The sequence below is a fragment of the Alexandromys fortis genome, unplaced genomic scaffold (genome assembly GCF_014885135.2).
Source record: "Alexandromys fortis isolate MF-2015 unplaced genomic scaffold, M_Fortis_MF-2015_v1.1 scaffold_18, whole genome shotgun sequence".
NCBI lineage: Eukaryota > Metazoa > Chordata > Mammalia > Rodentia > Cricetidae > Alexandromys > Alexandromys fortis.
Window position 1 is genome coordinate 15213161 of NW_026067897.1, and position 16358 is coordinate 15229518.

Consider the following 16358-nt stretch of genomic DNA (forward strand, 5'->3'; position numbering starts at 1 on the left):
GACATTGGTTTTACGATTTCTTTTAAATGCATTTAATTTTCGACAAAACTACGCCATTATCTTGTTTGGTTTTGCGGTGGAGTCAGTGGGACAGGCGATAAGATCTCTCGAGCCCCTCACTGTCAATAGGCTGGGCTAGCTGGGGCATAGCCTGCTGAGTTCTCTGGCCTCAGAGCAAAGGACCAGTCAGAGAAGCACGGTCCTGATTCTCTCTTTAAGTGTCTTCAGTCCCCCAGTGCCATAGGCCAGAAGCTACCTGAGTCTCGCCTCATCTGTGGCTGGATGTACGAAAGTTCCTTACGCTGGGTCTGGACATCACATTTAAAGGTAGATTTGGATCCCATAAGGAAGTGGAGAGCTTCCGAAAGCAAGCCTGTAAACAGAAGCCTTTGAGTCAGGATGGACAGGGACTCTTGGCACCCCTCCCGTCCTTCAGATGCTCTCTCGGAAATTCTTGGTGACTCTTCGACTTCAAATCGGCTCCTGTCAAAGCCTGTCTCTGTGGCCAGTGCTGTTTCAGTTAGTTAACCTGTGACAAAATAATGGATAGAAACAGCAAGGGGAGCAGAGTCGGCTCACAGTACGGAAGAGCCCAGAGCCTCCAAGAGTGACTCCAAAGAGGGTAGGCTTTGACTGCAGGGATCCGTTCTAGGAAGAAGGTACAGAGTGAGCATATCACCAGAAACAAGGGAGAACAGAGCGGTCAGGGTGACGTAGATGGTGGATTAGGCTAGAGCATGGTGTGCCATAGCCGGCCGCTGGAGAGTGACCTGGACACCAAGAGCCTCACAGGACACTGCAGTGGAGACTTAGTCCTCGGTGTTCTAATGAGAACTACATTCTCACGATGCAGCGATCAAAGGGAGATGGCTGTGTGCACCATTTGATACCTGTCTCCTTCACTAGATTAAATGTTAAGACTGCAGTACCCACTGTCTTGTTCTTTCTGTCCCTGGGACCTGGCACAGGACCTAGCCCATCCAGACACTCGGTACATTGCATCTTTCCCTGTGACCGAGGGCAGTAGGGAGCCCACTGTAGGGCCTTCAGCCTGGAAATCACATCTGCATTCTTCAGATTCGCTCCCGTGGAGAACGGCCAGTGAGGGAGTTGTAAGCGTTGAAGCAGAACACTCTGACCCAGGAGGCCTAGCAGGGAACCCCCATCTGAAGCCATTGGCACACAAGCAGTCTGTGCCCAGCAAGACAAGGCTAGGGACTCCTCCAAAATGAATGAGTTTGTTCTCCAGACCCCTGTGAAATAGCAGTTCCTGTGTGTGCCCCTCAACACAAACTGTATGGAGGAGACCTGCCCACCTCAGGGTGTAACGCGCACCATGATGGATGCCTCAGAAGAACTGGCTCTAAGAGCCTTCTGGTCCTTACATGACTAGCCTGCAGTCACTCTGAAAATTCACTAGTCAAATAGGAGTATCCACCAGCAGGTTACATAAACTTGGTGTTCGTTTTTAATATATAATGCAAGTGTGCTATGTGTGTGTTCCTGATCCACTGGGGGAAATGTCACATAAATAAACTCGCTTTACTTACTCAAGCTCTCTGTTCTAGAATGTTCTTATCAAGGTCTTGATATGATCCTAGAGAATAATAGAGTTCCTCACTTCCCAAAACACTGTGGATTTATAGTGACTTGTAGTGAGTACAATCTATTTAAGAGTACTAGTTAATTTCTTTAATGTACTGAGAATGCTGGTGCATATTTGTAATTCCAACACTAAGGGGTCAGAGAGGGTAATCTCTGAGGTCGTGTAAGCCAGCCTAGCCTCATGTAGTTGGTGAGCTCCAGGTCAAATGAGAGATCCTCTCTCAAAGAATAAGGTAGACAGTACTTGAGGAAGAACACCCTAGGTAGACTGTTGTCCCGTGCCCCCCCCCACACTCTGATCTCATTCACCAGTTTTAATGAAAAGTACCATCACTGAGAGCCTGTGGTATATTAAGAATCATCTAAGAACATGGCATGCTTACTATGTCTAAATTATCATAGGACCACGGTGAGAAAGGCTGTGATGGTTACCACTCAGCAGATACCCTAGGGTCCAAAATCATAGGCTCTGGAGTCTGATCCCCAAGCTCAGAGCCTGGCTCCAGGCAGTGACATCTCTGCACCTCAGCTTCCTCTTCTGGATAAATACCGTTCGTGGCTGTCGCAAGACCCGATAGAGGCAGTGTTTATAAAGCCCGTGGCGGTGCCCTGCGATGTGAAAATACTTACTGCTTGGTAGCTTTCATTCTGTATCATGCACATGGTGACGAAATTCTTTCACACGTGGCTGTTAAGTAACAGAGCTGGGGTACAACCCAGGTCTGTCCTCCCTCTGCTCCACACTGCCCCCACGTAGGCACCAGCTCCTGCAGGGCTGCAGCGCCACAGAGAGACTTACAGCAAAGAGTGCGCATGGCCCGCGCTCTTGGTTATTTAAAAGCTGCCTCGCAATCCAGAGGCCCCATGGAGATCCAGCTTGGTCCGCTCCTTGAGTTCAGCTGAGGCACACTCCCAGCAGCCTGCGGTCATCAGATCATGAAATAGAGGACCCATGCAGAAGAGGGGTCAGCTATACCCCAGCTGAGCCCCGATGTCTTTGTTTGATTTGCATTTTGTTTTACTTTTTGTGTTATGTGTGCTTTTGTTTTGCCTGGCCTTTTACAGGGTGAACATACTCAAAATTTCTTTCAAAAGAAAAAAGTTCTTCATACACCAGCGGCAAAAACAGGTGAGTTCTGCCCACGCTTGCGGTGTGCTTGCTGTGTTTGCTGCCTCGTCAAGGCTTCCTCTAGTCCCTCAGGCATGGCTTTCTGTGTCTTAGGAAGGAAAGGCTGTGGCCATAGGTCATCAGACTCTGTGGTCCTCTCCGTGAGTCAGTTCGCCTCTGGTTGGAGAACGAACTGGCTTTAGAGTGAGATACTCTAGGTTTAGATCCTGGCTTTTCCCCTGGCACCGCCTCTAGCCCATATTACCTTACTTCTAGATGTTCACGTAGTGTCCACTTCTCAGGGAGCCGTTTGGATTAGACAAAAGAGCTCAGCCTGAGCGCCTAGCAGAGCCCAGGGATGCAAAGCAGGAAGCATCCACACAGCCAGTTCCTTTCTTAAGTGTTCCATGGACGATAGCTTGTGCCTGGGTCTCACAAGAGGAGTCGGCAGGATCCTAGACAACCCTGTTTGTTTGCTTAGCCACGGCAGAAGTACACTCAGTAAGAAAGCCAGAGCTCCCACAGCCTCGGAGTGAAGGAGCTGGAATTTGAACTGAGGCGCCTGCCCTTTCCACACCACACCCTGTCTTGTTATGCTGCATAGTTGTCGCTGGCTGTCACTGCGTCCATTTCCCAACCTTTCAGAGATGATATGCCCTTAGACTGACCCCACGCAGTGAATGGGGCCTTAGAAACGGGATCCCTAGAGCTCAAAGCACCAAATACCTCGGTTGCCTGACTCCCCCGACTCCCACCCCTAGAGCAAGGAGGGTCAGTGAAGCACCAAAATGCATGTGGAATCGGAAAACCCAAATGCAGGTAGACTGAAGGCAAAGCCAGGGGTGGGATTACTTATCTGTGAGCACTGGAATAGAGAATCCCCGGGCTTCTAATGTCTCTGCTACCTGCTTGGTGGAAGAGTATTTCTTCAGGAAAGAGATGCTCGGGGCGGAGTTCCCAAGTTTATCAGATGGTAGGGCCAAGTAAGCTTCCTCTTGAACTAGAAGCAGGTTTGGAACAAGGGTGTCTGTGAAGGACCGCACATGGTGAGGAGGCATGGATTCGGGTCACACCCGTAGAGACACTCCTGCTCTAATACTCACGGGACGCTGGGGTGTCGGGGGTGTCTGAAGCCTGTTCCCTCCCTTTGTTACATCTTCAGCCGTGCGGGTTTGCAAGCTTGGCACATTTTGGTCCTCCTGTACCTTTGCCGTGAAATCTCCGCTGCTCTTCCTCACAGGCTGAATCCAGGGAACATATCGTGGCCTTCAACATGCTAAATTACCGATCTTGCAAAAACTTGTGGAAATCCTGCGTGGAGCACCATTCGTTCTTTCAGGCAAAGAAGTTACTACCTCAGGAAAAGAGTGTTCTGTCCCAGTACTGGACTCTAGGCTCCAGGAACCCCAAAAAGTGAGTATATTTGAGGAGAACCGTCCATGCTAACCCGAGATGTTAATGTGTGATGCTTGCCCCCGGGGCGTGGACATCCTTGGGCAGAGAGGCAGCTCTGAGGCTGGACCCCAGACTTTAGATCCCTGAGTGACAGCTGAGCGTCTCCAGGGGAAGCTGTGCCCTTTTATGCTCGGGTGCATCTCCTTTTCCCGGCGTTAGTTTTTTGCCCCCTCCACCCTGCTGTCGGCTGAGTTCTCAGGCAGCTAGAGTTGCAGTTGCCCTCATCCCTTCCCAATTAAAGGACACCGAGTGTCATCCTGGTGCCAGCGTATTGGGCTTTTCACAGCCGGAGGCCTCTAAGGCAACCCCTCCCACACAACATTAGTTCATAGGCACCCCATAAAAATGAATAGAGGTTTCCAGAGTCTGGAGACTGCGGACTATATTACCAATAATAGCTACAAAATAACAATTGTCATTGACAATTACCTAGTGTTTATAAAAGGAACATACTTAATTACATTTAATTCTTGCGCTGAACCTGAGTTAAATGCTACCTACAGGAATGATATTCAAAATATTTAATGATAAGAACGGTAAAATTAATTTACACATATATGTCATGTACATTATAATTTTCAAAATAATATATATTGAGTCTTTACATAAAGCGACTGGGGCTTATGTTTGTTTTGTTTATTCTAAGACAGCTTTGTATAGGAGGCGACAGAAATTGTTTGTCATGTTGTTAGAATTTTCTAAGTCATTTACTGGTTTTTCAGAATTGTGATTGATTGTCGTGAACGTGGCTTTTCCTAAACAAGGCTCAAGTATGAGCTATTATTTAATGTGAAATTAGAGAAGAATGTTCTGGGGGCTTTCCAATTACATATTAGATAACATAATGATTTAGCCAGTGGTAAATGGCCTCTGGTAGGGGTGGTATTATTTCTTATGAACCAAGAGCAAACCTATTTTTAAAGTGTTTAGTCCTTATACTTCTGTTTAGTACTTATATGCATTCAATAGTCTGCTAGTGAGTAGACCATAAGAATAATGTTGTTGAGGTACCTATAGAAGTGCCTCATACCCAGGATGCTACATGGAAACCATGGAAACCGAATCCTCTTCCTGCATGGTGGTCCTCTAGGCAGCCAGAGGCATTGGATGAGAGAAGAACCCAAGTGCAGTGAGCTCAGCCACCAGCAATAGCCCCACCTGCTACAGTTTCCCCACGCCAGCATTGACAGCCCAGATAGCTGCAGACGGTGGGGCTGTGCCTCTTTGTTAGGCACTCCCTGGGTCATGCCATCCTGGGGACTTCCCTGGCGGAAGTAAATCTGAACACTCCAGGCCTGGCATTCCCTCACCGTGAGCCTCAGGAACCTAGGCTGTGCAGCCGAAGCAGCGATTAGCAGATTAGCGTCCCCGTGTCCGTGAGAGTCTGGGAGTCAAACTCAGGTGCTGCAGCAGGTCAGACTGACAGACAGATTTGCACAGTCAAGAAGTTCAGGTTGAAAAAACAAAACATTGGTTTTTGACCGCTTAAGCATCAAACTAAAATTGGGCTAAGGCATAAGTGCACTGGTTAACTCTCCTGGCACAGCTTCCTTGCTGCAGAGTGACCGTGTAGGTAGTGATCTCACTACAGTCCCGTTGCAGAATTGCAGTGAGATGACTTGGAGTTTGTGGGGGGCTCCCTGTTGTCGGTGTGTTGCTTGTGTTACCTCCACCAAGATGTTATAATATTGCTGCTTATGTGGTCCTTAAAAGGAAGCAGTTTTCTTCCAAATAAGAATTGACTAGACCTCATCAGACAACAGTGGCGCACGCCTTCAATCCCAGCACTCAGGAGGCAGAGGCAGGTGAATCTCTGAGTTTGAGGCCAGCTTGGTCTACAGAGTGAGTTCCAGGGCAGCCGGGGATACGCAGAGAAACCCTGCCTTGAAAAACCAAGCAAGCAAACAAAAGCCAGATTGGCTAGACCTGATTTTCCAGGCAGGTTGGAGGTGGCATAGAAGGGACCGAAGGGTTCTTAACCAACACTGAGTGAGTTCAGATCCTCCATGTCTCACTTGAGTTTTAGTTTGCTGCCTCCGTTTCATCATCTGCAGACTTCTTTCCCTCTTCAGCCTGCACGGGGTGCTGGGTTCTGATCGTCTTCTGTGACATGGAAACCCATGTTTTGGTGCTAACAGCAGCCGTAGTCTGTTATCTCAAGATTTGTGAGTTAGGAATTCAGGAAGGGTTTACCAGTGACTCTTCTGCTCCATTAGTCCTGCTCTAATGGGCAGGGATTTTGTGACAACCGGCTGCTTGCAGCTGGTTTGAGGGTCATTGGAAGCATGGAAAACAGTTTGGGGTACAAGTCATTAGTTTCTTACTGGTATCATCTTTCAGTATACTGTTAATTTTGACTTTTTTTTTCTTTTTTACATTTACTTATTTATGTGTAGGGGTGGAGTCGGGGGAAACACATGCACACCACAGTACACATGTGGAGGTCCAAGGACAGCTTCTAGGAGCCAGTTCTTCTACCCTGTGGGTCTCAGGGGTGCCATTTGAGTCATCAGGCTTGGTGGCAAGCACTGTGACCCACGGAACCGTCTGGCCAGCCCTCGTCATTTCCTTTCATTTCACAGACGAGGAAACCACGGTCCCACCTAGCTCTAGAGTACATCTGTATAGTTGTGTGTTGGACCCTCTGACAGGTTCCGTGAAAGGGGAGTTTGATCGTTATTTTCCGGAGACCGTGGAATGGTTTCAAGTTTCTATTAATAACTCGTGACACCTGCTTCAGGGATCTGCCACGTTAAACCCTGGAGTCACGCTGCCTGCTTCCCTTGTTTTAATCTTACATCCTTTTTTTTTGGTTTTTTGAGACAGGGTTTCTCTATGGTTTTGGAGCCTGTCCTGGAACTAGCTCTTGTAGACCAGGTTGGTCTCGAACTCAGAGATCCGCCTGCTTCTGCCTCCCGAGTGCTGGGATTAAAGGCGTGCGCCACCACCGCCCGGCTTAATCTTACATCCTTAATCAGCGGTCACATGACTTCTGATAGCCCCGACCTCAGGGGAAAGGGTCTCCTAGTGATGCTGCAGTTAGCACTTGGATGGCATGACAGTGGCATTCATTATTATAAACTGGTATCTGGACTTGCTGGATTTCTTTGTTCTTTTGCTTTTGTCAGTCCGTTGGTTTTAGGCCATAAGGAAATATACGAAATATTTAAGACATTAGAGCATGGGGTAAAGTTGGAAATGCCAGAACCAGACTTCCAACGGTTTCCTAAGGCAATCTATTCCTCAGGAATTCGGTTTTCAAACTATAAATAAAATTCAGAAATATCCTTCAGATAACATATTCAGAGAATATGACCTGAAACCATTCTAAGTACGTCCTTGGCTTCTCTGTCAAAGATTTCCTAGTGATTGATGGTCCCTGCATCTGCCGGCCAGGGGGCCCGGGAGCATCTGGAGGGATGACGATGCTTTTGTTCACGCCAGTGGGAGGCGGGTGAGGTAGATCCATTGAAGTTATTGGAGCTGCGCTGGTCTGTGCTATTCTGGCACTCCTTCTAACCTGGTAGCCTTGGCTATAGTCTAGAAGCAGCTTAACTATTTAAAGTAGTGGAGACGCGGAAGCATTTTCACCAAAAGACCAGATATAACCTAAAGAAAAAGCCAGAACAAGAAAGGAAGTCTTTGGAAGTCTGGGGCCAGCGGGATGGTTCAATAGGTAAAGGCACTTACTGCCTGATAACCTGAGTTCCATCCCCGGACCCACCACGGTGGAAAGAGAAAACTGCTCCTGCGAGTTGTTTGCTGACACCCACAAGTACACCACAGCACACCCACCCATGAGTGTGCCCACACCCACATAAAATAACCTTTAAAAGTTTTTATAAGGGCACTCTGGAAACCGACTGCCTCCACTCCTCGTAACCTAGCTGGTATGACCAGGGCTGGTGTCACTGGGTGCTAAGTCAGCCAGTGCCTTCAGAGAAGGTGCTTTGGCAGACTGTATTTCATGGATGCTGTGCTTGCTTTCTTGTTGGACGTGTCAGTGTGCAAAGTAATGCTGCATCTGGTTTTTCAGGTCTCTAAATAACCAATACTGCAAAAAGGTGATCGGAGGGATGGTGTGGAACCCAACCATGAGGAGGTCCTTATCAGTGGAACGGCTAGAAACCAAGAGCCTGCCTTCTCGGTCTCCACCCATCACCCCCAACTGGTATGTTTTCGTTTACGCTGTGTGCCAGCTGCAGATACCCTCTCTGAAGATACAATGTCAGCTTTAAACCCTTCAACAGGGATTGCCTACAATCAGACTTCCCATGTGCGTTCCCATGTTGCAGAAGGAGCCAGTCTCCTGATGCCAAGGCAGACAGACCCTTCTCATACTGAAAAATGCTAAAGTGGCCTTACAATAATAATAATAAATTCACCTATTTTGGGGAATCATTTTGATATTCCAATACACGTGTAGTATTCAAGTCAACTTTATTGTCATATCTACCAGACAAATAGCTTTTTTTTTAGTTTTTTTTTTAAACTTAAAAGTTTCTTAAAGATTTTTTTAAAATCTATTAAAATCCCTTCTAGTAGCTGGGCGTGGTAATAAATACTTGTAAGCTTAACGTTCAGGAGCCTGAGGCAAGAGGATCAAGAGTTCAAGGCCAGCTCGGACCCAATCTCGAATGGTGGGTAGGTAGGTAGGTAGGTAGGTAGGTAGGTAGGTAGGTAGGTAGATAGATAGATAGATAGATAGATAGATAGACAGACAAATAAGTAAATAAATGGGCCCAATTTTACATACATACATCCTTTCTGCTGGCTGTTCTGAAATACTCAGCGGTTTATTGAGCACCACAGTCACCCTGATGTGCTAGAATATCAGACACTATCCCTCCTATCTAACTACACTCCCGAAGTGCTTCTGTTAAAAAAAAAATCATAAATCGCTGGATGGTGGTGGTGCACACCTTTAATCCCAGCACTCCAGAGGCAGAGGCAGGCAGATCTCTGAGTTCGAGGCCAGCCTGGTCTACAGAGTGAGTTCCAGGACAAACAGGGCTACGTGGAGAAACCCTGCCTTGAACAACGGTAATAAATATCAATAATACTACTACTACTAATAAATTGGGGCGGGGCCTGAGGGCATAGCTCAGTGGTGAAGTATACTTACATAGCATGTGTAAGCTCTGGTTTTATTCTACAACCCTGCAAAATAAATAAAAAATAACATTTGGAACTTGAGGCCTGCTGTAATGTCCACCTTAGAATCATAGCCTGTGGTAGCATCTTAAATGCTTTAAGCTCTAAGAAGTTCATGATAAAGAACTTAAAAGGATAAAGGATGAAAAGAGAAAAGAAACCCTCAGGGGTCTAAGTTTCCTACAAATGGAATAATGCATGAGTGTTTTATTATTTCAGAAAAGGGTCATGCGGAATCTTCTATTAGTTATTTTAGTGGTCCACAAAGATATCAGCCACTTTTGATAATGTCTCCTAAAAGGCCAAGCACCATCAACAGGGGAGTTGAAGCAAGGAATAATTATACCCTGGCTCCATAGGATTAGCAGTGTGGCTTGCTGGAACCTGAACGTTTCCTAGCTGGGATCTGTGCACTGAAGGGACATGAGCCCTGCCAGGAAAGGACCCTCCACCGGGAGCCATGTGTCCTGGGCGGTGGTGATGACAATCATGACGTGTGCTGTAAAGCACCAGCTTAATCTATGTGGAAATTGTCAAGGAGCCAGAGAGAGCCCCAGGTGAGATTGAGGAGAAGAGCAAGGTTGGATCTCTCGCTGCTAATTAAAGATCCTTCTCCCAGGAGTCACAAGAGCCATCTTGCTTCCACAATGGACGCACGTTATTGACTGTGCAGGAGCAGGGGGATTGCAAGTCTCTGAGAATCCCAGAGAGAAATAGCTGACAAAGGGAAGCTGGAAATGCACAGGAGATATGGGGCCTGGCACCCAGGCGCAGTCCCAAATGTTCCATGAACGCTGTCTCTTCTGGGTCACTCTCAGGAGTGAGTACAGCTGAGACCCAGAGGAGATGGGACTTATCAAAGGTCACCTGACTATGGCTGATAATGGAGAACCGGGTAGCGTTCTGATGCCATCACATTCCAGGTGCTGAATACAGAGAACATTAAAGAAAAACCAGGCGTCTCTGGTCTGTAGAGATGGCTGTGGGAAGTGCCAACAGGAGAACTGAGTTCAGGTGTTAGCATTCTCATCAAAAGGCAAGGCATGGACATAGATGCTTGTAACCTCTGGGAGGCAGAGATGGGAGGAACCCAGGGGCTGGCCAGCCAGCCTAGCTGGGCTGATGAGCACCAAGTTCAATGAGAGACCCTGCCTCAAAAAATAAGGTAGAAAGTGACAGAAGAAGTCACTCGATAACAACCTCTGACCTGTACATGCACATGCATGAGCACACAAAACCACACAGACACCACTCATGCACACAAGTTCTAAAGTCATTTTTACGTCTTGGACCAAAGGAAATTCATTGAGGAATAATAAACATGTTGTAAGAGGATGCTTGTTTGTTTCCTGGCCTCCTGGCAGCTCAGACCCGAAATAATCACACAGAAACTATGGTATTTAAAACACTGCTTGGCCCATTAGCTCTAGCTTCTTATTGGCTAACACTTATATCTTAACCCATTTCTAGTAATCTGTGTATCATCACGTGGCTGTGGCTGACTGGGTAAAGTCCCAGTGTCTGTCTCCATGGGGCTACATGGCTTCTCTCTGACTGTGCCCTTTCTCCCAGCATTCAGTTTAGTCCCCCCCACACACACTAGTTCTGTTCTGCCCTGCTATAGGTCCACTCAAAGCAATTATTTATTAACCAATGGTATTCATAGCATCACAAACACACTTTGCTTTCCAAACCTGTCAGTGTGCATTGTTGGATTGATGAGAAAAGTTCAAGATGGCTTGAGCCTTCATAGCTCATCCTTAATCAGTGCTCACTGACCAGAAGGCTTATTTCTGCCTATTTCTAACTGAGACGGCCATATCACTTACACAAATGTGTCAGAGACCTGTGTTGCCCTGGATGGATTCTACTGGAGTAAGAATGACCTCACTGGCTCTGACATTTGTTTTGGTTATTTTTGAGACAAGGTCTCATTAATTCCCGACTGCCCCTTAACACTCAATCCTCCCTAGTGCTGGAGCTCTGGGTGTGTACCACCACACCCAGCTCTGGGTCTGGCTTTCTAAGCACCCGTCAGGGCGTCCACGGAAAGACCAGGTCACAGGGTCACACAGCTGCCCTTGGGTCAAGCCTCTGTGTGGGAACCGCTCTCAGCACTTGGGCTCTGCGCTTCTCCCATTTGCAGGAGAAGTCCTCGGCTCCGGCACGAAATCCGAAAGCCTCGCCATTCTTCCGCGGACAACCTCGCCAATGAGATGACCTACATCACGGAAACCGAAGATGTGTTCTATACCTACAAGGGATCCCTGTCCCCTAAAGACAGTGATTCCGAAGTATCCCAGAACCACAGCCCACACCGAGAGTAAGGAACACGTATTTGCTGTCTTCGGGTCTGCTTTGGGCCGGTGAGGAGTTTGCGCAGGCCTGAGTGCCCCTTGAAAAGAGGCGGGCGCTGGTGCGTGCAGCCGGGAATGTAAATCCAAACACTTGTCTGAACGGTCACGTGACACTATCTCCACTTTACATCCACCATCCCTTTCGAAAGTGACGTATTTTCCCGCATTGATCAAGGCCAGGAAAAAGTATGTCTGTTCTGAAAGGCAGGTTTGAGTCTTTTAGTTAGTTATTCAGTAACAGCTCCCTTTTTACCTTGATTGTTAGAGCTGTTCAACAGTTAGACCCAATCACATTTGCTCCCCTCCCCCACCCAGGTGTCTGGCACAGTCTCTTCTCTGAATTCCTCACCTTTAGTAAGAAACTCTATCATATCTGCGTATTTGGAACAAGCAATCTCGTATTCTGAAGCCGATAAGACACAGACCATAAATGATATCTTTAAGTTAAATTATGATAGACAAGGATAAGGTGTTAAGAAGCCAGTCTTAGCCATTGGGTATTCGAACCATTAAGCCCCAAATAATGGCCAAAACTAAGAAAGGTAATTTCTGCCCTACTGGAGAAGGATTAGGAAGAGAAGCTTTAGGCAGTCACAGGGGAACTGCAGCTCTCCCCACTTCCATGCTGGGGCGCAGGAGTGAGGGGGTGAGGGGATGGCTTGCTTCTCTGTCACTGTGCACAGCCATCATGGTCTTCAGACCTTCTGCGCTTTTACCGCCTCTGCTGAAATGACCCCCGTGGTCGTGATTTCCTCATGATCTGAACCTCTGGGTTCTTCTGTTGAAGCGATCACTGTCCATCACTGCGGTTTGCGGTTGGCTGCACTGTCGTGTAAGCCGCAGAAGACGGGTGGGAGCTTCGTTTCATGAACCTGTGGCTTTGCAGACTAGGAGCGGCTCTGGAAATGCAAAACAGGAGTGAGGAAGGTGTCTGTTAGAACCAGTCTGAGTCCTCCTTGGCCTCCAGACTCTGTTGCTTTGACACAAGGTGGAGAGAAGGCATAGGGAACCCCATCCAAGGGTTTAGGGAAGCCCACATGTACTCGCCATGTTGAGAATCTAGAGTTTGCTGGCCAGTACAGCAGCGGCCCACTACGGTCAGCTGCTCAGATTTATGCCAACTAAAATAAGATGTGTGTTCGGCAATTAGAATGTGCATGTGCATTTTCAGCATTGTCCAGACACATGTGTACGGCCCCTCCATCAGTGGCTATTGCCTGTGCCTATCGTCCCAGCTTGCCAGTGGTCGGCTCTGCCATTCACTGGAAGTAGAGCAACCCCCAGAAGTCAAGTTGAGGACACCTCACTTACCAGTGAAGTACTCGTCACCCCTCACCCAGCCGCACAGCTGTAGGGGACTTAGGGGACCTCTGAGAACCCTTGTGTTCCCATGCCTCTGATGGCTGAGGTCAGGACCAGTTACGAGACAGTTGTCTCTTGTCCCGTGACACATGGACATCTTAAAGAGCTCCGAGTTCTTCATCACACTTGCTGGTTGTGGAGAAGGGACCACAAAATGGAACTTAATAAGGCTTCAGTTTCAGGTGCCTCCGGGACTGCTGGCTCAGTACCACGTCATCTGCCTTCGCTGTCACACTGTGGTGCTCTGTGGCTTTGGAGAGCTGTCAGGCAGGGTTGGGAAAGGCATGGCCCACACAGCCACAGGGCATGCTAGCTTATCTAGTCTTCAGTGGTCCGGTCTGCCAGCCACCACCCATACCAGACCTGCTTACATATAAACTCTGGAGAATCGAGTCCAGTTTGAAGCCTGCTTCTTTGGGCTCTGTTGAACTTCTGGGATTGCTTGCCCCAGCCGTTCCTTCATACTTCTGCTGATTCTCTGAAATGTTTCCACGAAGCTAGGGGCTCTTGTTCTTCTGCAGCCCAGGGTTAGGAGAAAGAGATGACACTATGGCTAAGGTACTTGGACGGTGCGGCGAGTTTGCTTTGTGGCTGGGCTTCTCAAGTAGGATGGATGGTTGGAAAACCAGAACCCCAGTCCCCACAGTGGCATCAAGGATCACTCTCTCCTTGGGGCTTCTGAAGCCTTAACACACGGGCAGGCATGGAAGCGGGGAGGCTTTATTCTCTAGGCAAGAGATGCAGTCCGGTCTGAACTTAGTTGAAAAGAAACTCTGCTGGTAAGAATGTATTTACAAAATGTTTAAGAAGCCTTTGACATGTTTTCTGCAGCAGATTTGTGTTGAGTCTCAAAGAAGCATTCCGTCAAAGAAATCAGAGGCAGGAGCTTACAGACAGCGAGGCCTCTTTTGAAGCAGAATTAAGTGTAATGTTCTGTGCTCATTCAAAAAAGAGAAGAAAGAGAGAGAAGCATGCTTAGCCCCATCGCCAGCACCCCCGCCCCGCCCCACCCCCAGCGGCACAGGGAAGGAACATCATCCCCTGGCAGATGAGTCACTTGCTGGTTTGTTCCATATTTATAGCAGCGCTGCAGAGTTTATGATTATAGTTTTGAAGCCTTGGCAGTGCGCTTTGTGCCCAGGCAGGCTGTGCGCTTTTGTTATTCCCGGCCCTGTTCTCTGCTCCTCCTTGCTTCCAGGAGACGTTCAGATTCTGGCAAAGGAGCAGATTTTCTTCATGGTAGAAACAAACGCCCAAATTCCCCCCTCTCCTCACACCCAGACACAAGGGAGGAGTTGCACTAAGAAAAAGCCGACCCTTGGAGCTGGCACTGGGGAAAACAAGGCCTAGGCTTGTATCCCAAAGACTTTGTCAGTGATTCTTGGTCATAGTTGTTTTGGTGGGTCACCAATATGGTGCCCAGAGCGAGTCTCACTTCTTGTCCTAGTAGCTTATTGGCAGTTTGCTTCTTCCCTGAAGGCCCACCCTCTCCCGTAAGACATAAGATAACCCTCCTATTCATTTTAAAATGTGCATGATTTGGATGGGACCATATGGCAGTCTCCTTCCCCATCGTGTGGCCCATCTTCTGAGCCCCTGTGGTTTGCGAACCCTACCCGTGACAGGGTTCTCGGCAGTGTGACGGTCTCTTTCACTGTTAGATACTCAAGTTGTTGGGACAAATGACCCTCTCTGCCCACGTGTTCTGCATCCATAGACTAAATCGGCTGCATGAACAGTGTCATACGGCCTGTCCTGATCACTGAGCCAAACAAGCACAGAGTTTATTTTTTTCCTTGTCAGGACGGTGAGTGCTTGTGTAACATTTACCCCGGGTTGGGTATTGTAAGTAACCTAGAGACGATCTAAAACACGGGGGGGGGGGGGTATAGGTAAAATGGAAACATTAGAACATTGTGTATAAGAGACTTACGCATCTGCAGTAGAGGGTGCCCTGGAGCTGCTCCTCAGGGCATACTGAAGGATGTTTGTGTTTTTCTCAGGCTGTGCTTGTCTTCTTGGGGTTTCTATTGTGAAGAGGTACAAAGAAACGACTTAACTGGGGTGGCTTGCTTAGAGTTCAGAGGTTCGGTCCATTGTCATCATGGCAGAGAGCATGGCAGTGTGCAGACAGACGTGGTGCTGGAACTGAGTCCTTACAACTAGAGCATGGCAGTGTGCAGACAGACGTGGTGCTGGAACTGAGTCCTTACAACTCGATCCGAAGGCAACAGGACATGAACTGACTCACTGGGCATGGCTTGAGCATATATGAGACCTCAAAGCACACCTCCTCAGTGATGTAGTTCTTCCAACAAGACCACACCTATTCCAACAAGGCCACACCTCCTAATAGTGCCATTCATTTTGGTGAGGGATATTTTCTTTCAAGCCACCACAGTGATAAACATTTTGACTCTGGCCTAACATGCAGGCTCTTGCCTCCTTCAGCTCCACAGGGAGCCCTCACCAGACTGGAGAGAAAGCCATGCCGTTCTGACGTCTTCTCTCTTGACATCCCATCATCTGCCTGTCCTGCTTCTCATCGTTCCGTTTTAGTCTCTGTCCATCCACCCTGAAGAGACAAGCAGAATGTCATTGTGCTCTGCGAGAATGAGCCTTCTCTGTGTAGTTAATCCATCCAAAAGCTAGCCACTTGTTTATTAAACCACTACTGTTGGTAGAACAGCCTCTCTAACCCTACTTAGAAGATAGGTTGGGGTGTGGGAAGTCTTATAATATGTCAGTGGTTGCAGAGACTACTGTTTACTGTTTTAAAACACCACTAAATGTTCTTAGGTTTGTTATATTTTATGCATATGTGTGTTTTGCCTTCATGTATGTATGTGTACCATGTGTGTGCCTGATGCTCATGGAATTCAGAAGAGAACACTGAATCCCCCGAAACTGAAGTCTTAGATGGTTGTGAACCACAAACCCGGGTCCTCTGTAAGAACAGCAAGTGTTCTTATCTGCTGAGCCATCTCTCTAGCTCCATGCTCCCTGTTTTATATAGAGCAAAAGGTTTTTTTTTTAAACATTTATTTATTTATTTATTATGTATACAATATTCTGTCTGTGTGTATGGCTGCAGGTCAGAAGAGGGCACCAGACCTCATTACAGATAGTTGTGAGCCACCATGTGGTTGCTGGGAATTGAACTCAGGACCTTTGGAAGAGCAGGCAGTGCTCTTAACCACTGAGCCATCTCTCCAGCCCCCAATCAAAAGGTTTTTTGTTTGTTTTGTTTTGTTTTTTGGAGACAGGATAGCCCTGGCTGTCCTGGAACTCACTGTGTCCGACCAGAATTTTATATA

The 16358-nt window shown here is 47.7% G+C and overlaps 1 protein-coding gene across 6 annotated transcripts in view; it reads left to right on the forward strand.

The window, feature by feature from the left end:
- Ptpn3 (protein tyrosine phosphatase non-receptor type 3) overlaps positions 1-16358 on the forward strand; it is a 142914-nt gene that overhangs the window by 98044 nt on the left and 28512 nt on the right. For all 6 annotated transcript variants that reach the window (XM_050165068.1, XM_050165091.1, XM_050165082.1 and 3 more), the window contains 4 exons: positions 2671-2734; positions 3954-4126; positions 8205-8339; positions 11469-11645. In XM_050165068.1, the coding sequence (XP_050021025.1) occupies positions 2671-2734; positions 3954-4126; positions 8205-8339; positions 11469-11645 (549 nt within the window). The remainder of the gene's footprint in view (positions 1-2670; positions 2735-3953; positions 4127-8204; positions 8340-11468; positions 11646-16358) is intronic.